This window comes from Protopterus annectens, chromosome 7.part0 (assembly GCF_019279795.1).
Source record: "Protopterus annectens isolate FY-2018-M chromosome 7.part0, PAN1.0, whole genome shotgun sequence".
In the NCBI taxonomy this organism is placed as follows: Eukaryota; Metazoa; Chordata; order Ceratodontiformes; family Protopteridae; genus Protopterus; species Protopterus annectens.
In genome coordinates, this window is record NC_056739.1 from 393,821,302 (window position 1) to 393,835,764 (window position 14,463).

General features: G+C 39.4%; 1 protein-coding gene across 1 annotated transcript in view; it reads right to left on the reverse strand.

The window, feature by feature from the left end:
- The window catches only part of LOC122805961 (renin-like), a 109,244-nt gene that overhangs the window by 65,878 nt on the left and 28,903 nt on the right, over positions 1–14,463 (reverse strand). The window contains exon 3 of the mRNA XM_044076202.1: positions 407–530. Within this exon, the coding sequence (XP_043932137.1) occupies positions 407–530 (124 nt within the window). The remainder of the gene's footprint in view (positions 1–406; positions 531–14,463) is intronic.

Sequence of the window (14,463 nt, forward strand, 5' to 3'; positions counted from 1 at the left end):
GTTGGCTTTCTAAGTTAAGGCCTGCCAAACCCATTTGAGGGTTACTTGTCAGCAAACTAGCTAAGTGCCACAAAATAATAAATCCATGACACTAAACAAGTGACCATTTTTCAATACTTATTCACGCTGTTGCCACATTTGATTTGCAAATAGCGGATACGACTCACTAGTGAAGTAGGCAAGTATGCCACAATGTTTGCATGTATTTTGACTAAATTTAAACATTCCTTTGTATGACTGCTTTGTTTTACAGCTGTGTTTTGTTTAGTGCCTTTACATTAGTGCTTTATAAGTAGCCCTTTGTTTGTGGTGTCCTATTCAAGCTTTGTTGGCATTATTGTTCACTGTAAGCTGAGCTAGTTATCAACAACATAGAATACAGTAAATTAAGTAAATAAACACTTACAGCAGGCTGTGTACAGTGGAGAACATTTGGAGGACGGGACCCACAGATTGGCCGAACCTGTGTCAAACACCACCTTAAACGTCTGAGGAGGTGAACCGATGCTGATCTCTCCATAATACTGAGTCTGCAAACAGAATAAAAACAAATTACTAGACCTTGCAAATGCCAGATTTCTCCACTGCTGTTCTTTATTATGGACCTTTTATTGCAAGTAGCGTGTCAATAAAACAATGTACTTAATAGACCTTTCTGTAACAGTAAAAAGGCAATTTATCAGATGACCTGATATGCCGTATACTAACATCTGCAAAATCTATTCATTTTAAGATTTTGTGTCTAAGTAACAAGTCAGCAATACAACAGATTATAAAGTAAATCAGAGAAAATCCAAAAATGTTGATGTTCAAAGTGTCTACTGCATGATTTAAATTCACAAACTAAGTTATTAATTACAGTGAGACTAAAATACTTTGAAAGATAGTTGGTACATAAACAGAAAATCACATTTTTTAAAGACAAGACACATGTACAATAGCAATACTCATCTTCCATTATGGGATAAATTAAGGTTATTAAAATGTTAATTTTGCCAGAGCAGCTATTTTATGTGACTAACAAACTGATTTTTACCAGAGTATCATTTGCTGAAAACAAATAGTTTGAAGGAAAACATGATTCTATATCATCATAGACTGAAGGTTAAACCTGCTGTCCCACAGACCTGTGTGGTGGCCTAAATGATATGTAATCAGAATGAACTATTGAATATTAGGCTTGAAATTTTAAGTAATAGCTTTTATTCAGATTACTTCTGATATAGAGTTTGATTCTTATTGATAACGGAAGCTATGTCGAGGTGAAAAGTGGGCAGAAGATATTTTTTTCCACATTTCTTATGAAACTTATCACATTTATAAAATGTTTTTGAATACCAATATAACTTTCAGATACAGAATAGGAGAGAAAGTACCAAACCAGAAAATGGATAACAGCAGGGATTCAGAGATGGGATTTGGATATGCTGAAAGCTGTGCCAAAAGGGATTATTTGACTTCTGCTAAGGAGTCACCAGCTCCATGGAGTAGAGGGGTAAAGTCTTGACGACATTGCATGTAACCTGCTTTTTAACAGTGTCTTCTGCACCTGTAGGAGCTAGCAGGGGAAGATTTGAGTGAGCAGCCAGCTCACACACCCTCGGTGGGCTACGGTTCTTCACAAGGGTGACACCTAAAAGGAGCACTAGGAGTTACCTCATGGAGTTAGAGCCTGCTGAGCCTGTATTGTCATGGTTCCTTATAGGTTCATAGGTGTGTACTAGGCTAATGGCCCTGGAGCCTTTATAAGCCTAGCCCATAGGATTACCCTGGCATTGTGCCACCCGACCTTAGTTCCCAGTGCCTCTGTCAAGTAGAGCCACTGGAGTGATCCCCAGGGTGAATTTTCTATTTCCCATCCACTCATCAAAATTTCTCTTGAAGACGGCCAGTGAGGCGCTCTGCTTGACATGTATGGGAAGTCTATTCCATAGCATGAGCAGTCTCTGGGTTATGAACCTGACCCTCCAGCATGTTCTGTTGATTGTGGTAATGAGGTTGAGGTCTCTGGAGCATGCGGTGCGGAGGGAATGGGATTTCTTTAGCTGTAGCATTTCTAACAGAGCTGGGTCAGACATGGCTTTGTAAATCAAGCAGAGATCGCCTCTAAGTAGGTGACATGAGACAGAAAATAGATGGAGTTTTTTGAGTCTGTCCATATAGGACAAGTGTTTAAGGCCTAGGATCCTTTTTGTGAGGTACTTTTGTGGCCTCTCCAGTTGTTGCAGGTGTCTAGTGAGGTACATGCCAAATGGGGCATTGTACTCGATGATTGGCCTAATGAGGGAAGAGTAGAGGGAGACAATGACCTCTTTCTTCCTGGATGCAAAACCCTTAGTAATGAGATGTGCCACATAGAAGGGCTTTCTGACCACAATGGCAATGTGGTGGTCAAAAGAGAGGTTGCTCTCAACCTGTGTTCCTAGATCTCTTATAACTCCTTCTGTGTTCAGTGGACTACTATCGATGTGGTAATTCATGGGAACCAGGTTTTTCCCAAAGGGGATGATGACACATTTTTTGGCATTGAGCTTAAGGCCATGGTTCTGACACCAGTCGTTGGTCTCAGTGAGGCCTTTCTGTAGGATGTCAACATCACTTGGGGAGTTAACAATAGCTTCCAACTTTGTCAGCCAGAGTCCTTCATGTTGGCCTGGACTTCAGAGAAGTAGATACCAAACAGGAGAGGACCCAGGACTGAACCCTGTGGGACTCCACTCGTGATTGGTCGGCAGTATGACTTGGAGTCAGCTACTTTCACACTGTGGGTTCTATCTGTGAGCCAGTTTGTGACCCACCTACTGATATAGGGGTTGATGCATAGCTTAGTGAGTTTTTCTATGATTCCTGATTGGGGAATTGTATCAAAGGCCTTGGCCAGATCAAGGTAGGTTGTATGAACCTCCTTGCCTTCATTCACAGCTCTGGTGACTGATTCAAAGAAGTCAACCAAGTTGAGCAGGCATGATGTACTCTTCACAAAACTAAACTACATGGGATCCACAGTTTGGAGATTCCCTATATCCTTGTTTATTAGGTCCATGATGATGCATTTCATAGCTTTGCATATCAGACTCATCAGAGTAATGGGGCAATAGTTCCCAGGGTCTGTAGTCACTCCTCCTTTGTGGAGAGGGATGACTGTAGCAGTGCACCATTCGGTAGGGACAAAGCCTGAGGTGAGACTGTGATTGAATAGGGTACACAGGTGAGGTGACAGTTCACTTTGTAGTTCATGTAGAACACAGCCAGGGATATTGTCAGGTCCTGTGGAAGCTGTATTTTTGGCCTTGGACAGTGCTGTTTTAACATGTGCAGCAGTAATACTGGGTGCCTGGCAATCTACTGGTATTGTGATTGATCCTTTGGGAAGAGAAAGGGGGGGGTGACGTTGGCACTGAATCTGTTGGCCAGTATATTGGCAATGTCTGTTGGCTCAGTATAGGAGGTACCATTGTGCAGTAGCTCAGAGCAAATCTGGGTATTGCTGTGGATATTCTTTACAAAACTATAGAAGGCCTTGTGGTTGTCTTTACTATCTGCTGCAATTCTGTTTTCATAGCTAGCTTTAGAGGATTTGATGAGGGATCTCAACTTTTTGTTGAGGCTGATAAGGGAGTTTTTCCAGTCTTGAGACTTCACCTTATTCTGCATCACTTTCCTCCTTCTGTTATAGAGTTTGTTTATAGCAGGGGACCACCAGATTGGCTTTTTGGAGCAGAGCATCTTGATTCTATTGGGTATGGTGAGATCCATGCATTTGTGTATATGTTCGTACAATGCATCAGTGTATGATTTGGCGGTCATGCAAATATTCTGCATTTGCATGGGTGCCGTGAAGTTAGCCACCTCTGTTTTTAGGAGCCGAAAGTTAGCTTTGGAGAAGTTTTTCATGGTGATTACTTTTGCGGGGGGGGGGGGGGGTGGATTTCCAAGGTGATTAGTTTGTGGTTGGATCTAACCAGGGAGGAGTTAACTATTGGTGTAGAGCAAGGTCACCCATATTAGTAATGACCAGGTCAAGGATGTTGCTATCTCTAGTGGGGGTAAGAATGAGCTGGTCCAGGGCATTGGAATTAATGAATTCCAGGGAATGTTGGGCAAGTGTATTGGTACATGAGTAGTTTAAGTCACAAAGCGAAACTGTTGCAAAAAACACAAAAAGCAGCTGAGGAGTCAAAGAAACCCAGTTGTACTTTCGTACCTTGTTTAAAAATGTACCTTCGTACCAGATAGTAAAGAGCCGATAATCCACTGGGTAAAGAACAAAGTTTTATTCACATCAAATGGAAAGCTGGTAAGCGCTTTCGTCCTGAACCACAGAACTTCATCAGACAAATATAGGGGTGGCAAAAGCCTTGGCCAGTATCCGGAAGCCCAGGGATGACAGATGTAGGCCATCTCTGGCAAACCATCGAGGTCTGTCAATCATGTCATAACAGGCAGACAGATACTGGATCCCCATACAATGACACCAGAAACTTAGCCAATTGTTGAAATCAGTCATTTTCTGCTTGTAGTGTGGTATCATTCTGGGTGATGGGATGATACTGCTCAGGACTAGGGTCATACCCGCCTGGGCTACAGAATCCAAGAGCTCCTCCATGTCTCTTTTTATGTAGTCCAGGGAGGTATGTCTCAGGTCATTCACACCCACATGTACAATGACAGAGTCATATTTGTACCTGTTGTTGAGGGACCTGAGTGCATGCATTATGTGGCAGATCCTGGCGCCTGACAGGCAGCTGACTGTTACTTTCACCTTAGTCAACCTAGTGAGTGGGACATCAGTATGCCTCACTATCGAGTCACCTATGACTATGGTGTTGGGCATGCTGTTTTGCCTAGGTTGCTTTGGTTGAGTGGCACACTATTTAGGAGAATTATGTGTCTCATGATTAGTGTTGTGTTGTGGTGGTTGAATGAGTTTCTGCCATGGAGGTCTCTGCTGTTTGGGTAGATTTTTATTGAGAGCCTTCGCGAAGGTGAGTGTGTGGTTTGTGTTTTTATGTGAAGACAGTGCTGGTGTGTGTTCTGGAGGGCTATATATTCCATGTGGTGTGGTGCAAGTGTTGACCTTCTCCTCTTGACCAGCTATTCCGGTCTTGGCTGGAGAGTGTATGGCTTCCAGTCTGGATATATAAGTGCATCTCTCACAAGTCTGGATGTTGGGAGGTAAGAGGAGAGGGTTGTCAATTTACATGAGGCAGTTGCTACTTTGGCACAGGATGCCCTGATTATGCATTGGTATTTGAGAGGAACTTTGTGCAGAGGCATGCTTCCTCATGCTCAAAGGAGCTCTCACTGGGAACTGCATGCTCCCAAAGACAGAGTAAGCTGCACCCGCAGACCAATAAGGTACCCCGCTCCCTAACACCTGTCTCTGGGGAAAGGAGCAGTAAACAGCATTCATGTGCAGGAATGATGGGCCTGTAGGGCTACTGCCTTACCTGGGGAATGAATGGGTTGATTAGGTGACAATAATGAAGGTATCAGACAAAGTCCTGGGGAGGAAGCACAAAAAATATAACAGCTAGGCAAATATGAGGAAACAAAATATTTTTGCAGCATTAAATATTTGGATCAAAAAAGCATTATCAAAAATTTCAGTCTAATGTCATGACAATAGCCAGAAGCTCCACAGAGTTTTCTGAAATGGAATCAAGATTTAGAAACTAATACAAATACTAGAATTTGTTAAGATGGAAAGATAGCAAAGGCTTTACATCTATAATGAAAAGTATTCAACTAAACTTTTTTCTTAAAGATTGTATTTAAATCAGGGAAATACTAAATTAAAGTAATCCAGCTACAAATTCATTATGTTGGCAAGGATGTTGAAGGGCATTTTAGTACTTTCTGTGTTTTTATGCAAAAAATCTGAGTGGTAGGTAAAGGACCAACAAATGGTAAAGGAAATTTGCTTTTTAAATATCTTATTTTACCATATGTTGTATTTTATTTTGTTATCAGAATGGGAGTAGATTATTAATCTGATGGACATACAAACTAGTTTTATATTGTTCAAACAATGAATAATAACCAAAAGTTCTTATCCAACAGTGTAAATCCCCCTCTGTTCAGAAACCAAACAATAAAGAACAAGCCAAATATAAAGACAGAGAGGTAACCAAAGCTGCTCAATAATCCATTCATAAAGTGCCTGTAACTGCAACTGGGATATTCTCCAAGAACCAAGCTTAGATTTAAAAGCAAAAGAATTTATTTGATAAAATTGTTGTCGGTTATCAAATAAATTCTTTTGCTTTTAAATCTAAGCTTGGTTCTTGGAGAATATCCTAGTTGCAGTTACAGGCACTTTATGAATGGATTATTGAGCAGCTTTGGTTACCTCTCTGTCTTTATATTTGGCTTGTTATATTGTTCAAACTTGAATTAATTTACAAACTCCAAATGAAGATTATTTATTTTGCAGGTATGTTAACTATAACAGTTGGACATAATTTCAGTTTTATATATTTATTTATTTTCATTTGATAACCGGGTAGTGTCTAACTGGGCCAGAAGCCTATTTTCATCTGAAACCCAGGGAGAAAAGCTCCAAGGAAGATTACAGTGATTTTACATTTGATATAATGACTATTAGTATGTTTAGAGTGCATAAAATAGGACAAATAGTAGTTCAAATGCAAAGTTCCTAACATAGTATCTAAAAGCATGTAACAATGGTAGTACAATATACAACTATACTATTTATACATGAGAAAAACAGAATATATGTTAATAAAAATGTATATATATATACATATATATATATATATATATATATATATATATATGGGTCTACTTTACATGGTCGACTGTTCAGAAAGTCGACTTTTATATGGCCGAGACCATATGATCGACTTTCGAAAAGCTGACCATGTAAAATAAACACATAAAACACAACAAACACTTTACCTTAAACTGTTAGCAGAGATCGCACTACAGTGCGGAAGAAAGAAATTTTCCTATTCCGCACTGTATGGAGATAGTGGTTCCCCATGGCTGGCTTTTTGAAAGTTGATCATATGGTCTCTGCCATATGAAAGTCGACTTTCTGAAAAGTCAACCATATGAAGGGGACCCATTTACATATATATATATATATATATATATATATATATATATATATATATACATATATATATATATATATATATATATATATATATATGGATCCCTATCACATGGTCGACAGGCCAAATGATCGACTTTCATTTGGTCGACAGTTCATTTGGTCGACAAGCAGTTTTATGTGGGGGGCTTTGCCCCCCACACCCCCCTAACTATATATATCAACTCCAGGGTTGCACAACATTGGGGAGGGGGGAAAATCTGCCTGTCGACCAAATGAATGGTCAACCAAATAAAAGTCGATCAAATGGCTTGTCGACCATCTCAGGTAGACCCATATATATATATATATATATATATATATATTTTTTTACAGAATAAAAGTGCAACAGTAGTTAAAGTGTATACAGTGGCAACAGAGTTGTACATCACATACCTACACCACATTCACAGTGCAATATGATGCAATTAAACAGAGACATACAATCCAAAAATAACAGGTCTATATTAGAACATCGAAGTTTCAGAACTTCGAATGTTCTAATATCGACACCTAATAAGCGAAAGCTGAAAATAGCGAAGTTTTAGATAACCAAATTCTTTCCTAGGGAAAGAATTTGGTTGTCCGTTCCTGTCGCTTCGCTATTTTCAGCTCTGTGGTGGAAAGTTACGGTCGAGTTCAGGTAAGTGTGTGAATTGTGTGGACGTGAGGATTAGGGTGGGATAGGTGAGTTATGGTTAGGGCGCGGGTCAGGTAAGTATGCGAATGTGTGAACGTGAGGGTTAGGGTGGGATAGGTGAGTTAGGTTTAGGCCGCGGGTGAGGTGTGTGTGCGATAGTGATGGACCTTAGGGTTAGGGTTTGGGTTAAGGTAAGTGGGTAGATAGTGGTGTATGTACAGTTTAGTGTAGGTTTAGATGTAAGATTTTAGGTGTATGTGTGTGAATTGCTGTTGGTTTGGTGTGTTTGTGTTGTGTGTATGTATTTTGGAACAGCAAATTTTTTCCCTAGGAAAAAATTCGATGTTCTAAATTTTCTGAATTATCGGTTTTTGGTTACTAGGTGTCGATATTAGAACATTCGAAGTTCTGAAACTTCGATGTTCTAATATAGACCCAAAAATAACACATGGGATTATACAGAGCTCTATGATGCAAAATAACACAGAGTAATTAAGCAACACATTCCAGGAATTTACAGTGATGGCCAGATTTCAAAAGACTTGTTATTAGTCCAAGTGACTTACGCTGAGTGTATACACAAGAGTACGTTACTTAAACTAAGAGGAGGTCTTTTGGCATCTGGTCTCCATTGTAAGACTGTTTTATATATAGGCCTTATACCAGAATAGCCCATTTGAACTAAGAGCAAGCTAAGTGCAACTGGGTCAGACTTACACTAGACTAAATCATTTACACTGAAAGCAAATCTTTTGCAACATGCCCTGAGTATAATGCAAATTAAAGGAAAGCATGACGATGGACAGAATCTTTGCACATGATGGAAATCGAAGTTATCCCAGCCATTCCCTACTTACTTGCACAGATTAAGGTCAACTCACTTCAGGGAAGACCTCCCTGACAAGGATCAGCTTGCCAAAAAGGAAGGGATAACTTTGGACGAGAAGGGGGAATTCTAGAAACTGCCATTTGTTTACTGCCTATCCACTGCTGATCTGAGTGTAATAAGAGAAGATCTATGCTCTTTTAAATTGTTGTTTCTGAAAAATAACAGGAAGGGTGGATAATGTTCAAGTAGTGCTATTCAGCTATAAAAGATGTATGTAATTCGATGTAAGCTTTCAAACCTTAAGGGTTGCACCAGTTGGAAAATCTGCACGTATAAGTCAGATTTGCAGAAACTGTGTTTTCAGTATTATGGTGGGATATTAGGATGCACACCACTTAGTGTTTCTACTTGTCAATCAGAAAACTTCAACACAAAACACTTTAGTAAATAGAAGTATAACATATTTTGAGGAGATGTAATTTTCTCTGATGCAATAAGGAAATTCACAATTGCCTCTTTTTATAATAGACAGATTTTGCAGAGTTTAGGAACAATATAAATCTTTATTACAAAAGAAAAAAACTGTGGCTAATTACATGGTGAATAAGCCAGCTGCTCCTAGAGGCACAAAATGACATTTGATCTTAATACTGTACCATATGAGAGAAATGGACACTAAAATCTTTTGATGTTTTTGGGTGGGTATCTGGTGCTAGGGACAGATTTTGAAATAGAATTACAATCTGTCTTTAAGCTATTGCTACTATATTTTTTTTTTTATGGAAAACAATTTCTAAATTGGCCAAACCATCTGGCAAGCTTGGCACGTTATAAAATTTGATTATTCCATGAATGATTCTAACTATAGAACTGCCACTTCTTATGTTTTAAGAAGATGTGCTCAGTATAAAACACAGTCTCTCCCTGCAGAAGAGGAACAATATTTGGAAGTGACATTAGACCACAGCTGCTTTGTTGATCCTGCTTCAAAAACAGTTTTAAAAGAGTTGAAAGATTAGGGTAAGACCATGAAAAATATAAAACAATCATTCTACCCACCTGTTCTTAAATACTTGTGGAATTTTCTACAAAAGTCTGACTCTTTTGCCATAAACAGCTTAGACCACAGCAAGAAAAACAGAAATGACAATACCCAAACTAGCAGTAGGCCAGGAAATCCAAGCACCAGCAGTATATGGCAACAACAAAACTACAAGTTTACAACTCCGTTGTACATTACACATTACGTTATAGTATAATGTCGTACTAAAAACTGTTAGCTATAAGTTATCCATAATGCGTTTTATGCACCAGACGATTATTATTTACTGCAGGATCAAGTTCCGCTATTGGCTGTCAGGCTCAGCTTGTTTATATTGTACTTTATTTAAATCAGGGTATACTGCATGATGAAAAGGAGAGATATGCCCATTAAGTGTAATTTATTGTACAATAACGTTATGTTAAAAGCTGTTTAGTTCTAATTTGTTTGCAATGCATTTTATGCACCTGACATCTACTCTACACTTCATGACAACGCTACACCACCGGCTGCCTGCTTCAGTTTGTTTACGTTGTATTCATGCATTTGACAGCTATCACGCACGAGATTCTAATATCAACACATCAATTTTTAGGATAAAACTAAGTGGTTTACAGTGCCATGTATATCTTTTAAAAAACATTGTTCAAATAGATTGATTAATCATGATTAAGAATAATGTTTTAAAGTAATGATTGTGTTTATTTATGATTATACTAAATGCGCGTTTTCTTATTCAGGATACTGATGATCTAGCTATTTCAACTGTTGGTGAGCCTTCACAGTTTGATAAATCAGTTGATTAGATAATTAATTGTCAATTAAAGTTACTCTTCCCGCCACATTTAGTATAAAAAAGGGAGAGTTTTGTATGTTTTTTATATCTGAAGAAGCGTAGGTTATCCTACGCGAAAGCGCTCATTTGTTTGTCCATGGAATAAATCTTTTTTACTTTTACTACGGAGACTTTGTAAGTGGATTATTTGAACTTTCATTTTGTGATCGTGGTTAGACTACCGTTTGCTGCTATACAACAACAAAACTACTTAGACTGACTGGGAACTCTACATCTTTATTCAAGGATTCTTGCAACAAGTTAAGACATTGCAAAAGCAATCTGTGACCGTTTTTTTCATTGTATTATTTTTCACTATTTTCCTGCAAGTGAGTGCAACATGTCATGATCCTGGTGATATATGCACACATAATCTTACCTGGGGGATCTGGCTTCTGCAACCCTGGTTCCCACTTGGCAGACATTTCCCAAACTCCTAAACCATACCCATAATCCCACAATACACAGAGTTGCCTTAAACCCTACCCTTAACACAGAGAGTTGCCATAAACCCTACCCCTAATACAGAGAGTTGCCTTAAACCCTACCCTGAACACAGAGAGTTGCCTTAAACCCTACCTGTAATACAGGGAGTTGCCTTAAACCCTACCCTTAACACAGAGAGTTGCCTTAAACCCTACCCCTAATACAGAGAGTTGCCTTAAACCCTACCCTTAACACAAAGAGTTGCCTTAAACCCTACCCCTAATACAGGGAGTTGCCTTAAACCCTACCCCTAATACAGAGAGTTGCCTTAAACCTTACCCTTAACACAGAGAGTTGTCTTAAACGCTACCTCTAATACAGAGAGTTGCCTTAAACCCTACCCCTAATACAGAGAGTTGCCTTAAGAGTTCAGTTCACACCACCTCTTTAGTTAGGCTTTCCTATTGTGTTAAATCAATTTCTGATCTTGGAAACATTGTACCTGAAATAGACACTTGTCTGCTGTGCTAAACAGATAGACACAGTAAGTTCACAAAAAGTAGAGATGGAACTTACCCATTTAAGTTGCTTTCTAGGTCATGGCTATATGAAAGAGCTTTTAAAATAATACATACAGTTTCAAAATGAAGACAAGTGGCAGTTTAACTTATAGCTCCTAAATGCTTTGGTGTGCCAAGTGACCCTTTGCAAAGGATAGTGAGTACTGTCTCGTACACTTGTATTTCTAAAATGCAAAATGTCATTTCCTCTGCAACAGAATTGTAAAATTGAATTCAGTCATATACTGTGCAGATGCAGCCAGGCTACCATTGCAAAACTTTAACTACCTTTCAATAAACTTGGGCTCAAAGCAAATGCTAGAAAGTGTAGTATCATCACTTTTTACTAGTCAGCTGCTCTCCTAATCATACTGTATAGGCAACATACCACTACAAAATGCAGTTAGAGACTTGGGATGTTGGGTTGATAACTCCCTCTCTTTTGGCCATCATGGACAAAGCCAGATCTAGCACTAGGTGACCTAGGCAGTTGCCTAGGGCCCATGCTGTCTTGTGGGGGCCAATAAAAAATAAAATCTTATGGAAATAAAACAAGTTTGATGACTTCTGTGACCACAACACAGTTTTTGAGACCTCATGGGAGACTAATGTAAAGAACAACGAGGCCAAGAAACCTCAGCATTAGTACAATGTCCTAACGTAAACTGTGGGACACTTGATTTATAGCCAACAGATATTTAGATGAGAGATCCACTGTCCTGTTTAGAGCCCATTTGACCATGATCCAGCTCTGATCATGTGACAAAGGTTGTCAAGAAATCCTTTTTATTTAGCCCACCTAATTACCAAGGTAATATCAAGGTCTAAAGAGGTAATCACTCCCTCATACTCAACATTGATCAGGTCTGTTATCAAGTACAATGCCCCCTCCCCCAAGTTGTATCTCATTAAACATGTCACTGTAAGTCTTCAAAAGTTCCTAACTAAAATGATCACAGTTCTTAAGTCTCTTAGCTGCTAAGACTGGCTGGAAACTATACCTTCAATCAGTGCTTTTATAGACTTTTTAGTAAACCTAAAAAATAGCACCAAAAGTACGAGTCCTCTAGTCCTCTTCAAGAAGACCGGGATGTTTTTTAGCATACTCATGGGAAAATAAGCCTCCACATTTCAGTAGCTAGAAGACACTCAAAACAGGTACATACTTCCTTAGTAGCCATGTGCCCATAAATAACAGAGACATTGGCATGCAAAAGTAGTGTGCGACTGCTGTCTGTGTGTGAATCTCCTTTGGCTCTTCATTGCTAACCATGACCTATGATAGGACACCAAGATACAGGTATACAACTGTTTGTCACTATCCATACCCTTCTTTCAAGATTCAAACATGGGTGAATTGTTGGGATTATGTAATGTCATTAAAACATTGTAGCTGTGTTGGGGGGTGGGGGAGGGATTTGGCCCCTGTACTTGGACATCTCTATATATACTAACTCTGAGGTCAATGTACATCAGACTAAGGGAAATAGTCTGAGGTACTGCAACATCGGACTTAGTATGCAAATCCCCATACTTTCCCCACTTTCAGCCTCGCTGTTCTGAGGACTGCAGTTATGGTCCCTGGAATTTCATTAAGGAACTGATCATCTGGTATCACTTGTTGCTGACTGGCTACAAGGCTGTATGTTCAGATGCCCAGTACTTAGATGTAAACAGAGTCTGTGTTCCCTGCTTACTAATGGCCAGAGATCATGTGCTGGAGAAAAGAAATACACACAGTGAAAGATGATGTTTAAGAAAAAGATATGGACATTATAAACTGGCTTATGCTGTCTGTCAGCTGATCTCACAGATACCATAGCTTCTATAAAATGATGATCTTCTTTGAATTGAAATGTGTACAGAAGAGAAAAGCAACCCTCAACAGTGGGCGGCTGTCCCACTCAGAGCTGCTTTCAGATTTTGTTTGGTCCAGGACACCATTAACAGGCCAGCTCAGGAACTTTTTATTTACAAAATAATCCAATATACTACTACAGGTCTGGAAAGCAATGGCATTCAGCAGAAAAGCTAGTCAGTCCTTTGATAAATGTTATTTCAATAAAAATAAATGAGTGTTATGGTTTACGTAAACCATATGTGATCTTCTTTAGACTCTTCACCCACAGTAACAGCTTTATTTATAAAGACTCCAGTACAATGATACAATCATTACATCACTTCCTCAAGTGTCTTAAAGGTCCAGCCACCCTTTTCTTTAAAATATTTTTTTAAAACATTTTAAATATAAAATAAAGATAGGACTGACTAGCTTTTCTGCTGAATGTCATTGCTTTTCAGACCTGTAGCAGTAATTTGGATTATATTGTAGTTTGTATCATGAAATCAGAAGCTTGGACTTTTTATTTACACTTTCTCTCTACTGCTTGTTGACCATCAGGGCCCTCTCTGCCAGTCTTCCCATTCATTCCCCATCACCAAAGAGTGAATTGACTGGGAGGAGCCATCATTAGACAACATTTAGGGGAGGCTTATGGGTTTTTCTACTTGTTTTCCCAGTGGATGCTCAACTTATAGAGCTGAAGGTGGAAATATAATGGACTGTCCTTGCTGGTTGTCCCTCACTTCTCAAGGGTGCTGCCAGCAAGCCGCCTTAACCCTCTCCCCTCAAACACAAACTGTTTTCCCTGGTCTCGACCACAGAAATTTTACTTACTTATGTGGTCCACAAGCACCTGCTACCACCACAGCCCCCCAGAGAAGTATTTAGCTTCACTCCTTTCACCCCCACCTGGTTCCTCCTGTGCCAGGGCTGCTAACCAGCCCTGGCCCCTTTAGGGTGCCATCCCTCTGCACCACAAAGCCAGGATGCCTTAGGCATTTTTGTTCCACAAACTGAATAAAATTTATCCTTATCCTCATCAACCACATAAATATACCCAGCCCCATGTGGCGCCATCTTTATTTCTTGGATTAGCTCTCGGCTGCAGTGCATCCCTGGCTCTGGCGTCCATTACTATTGTAAGTAATGCTCTGCTGCAATTAAATGTATA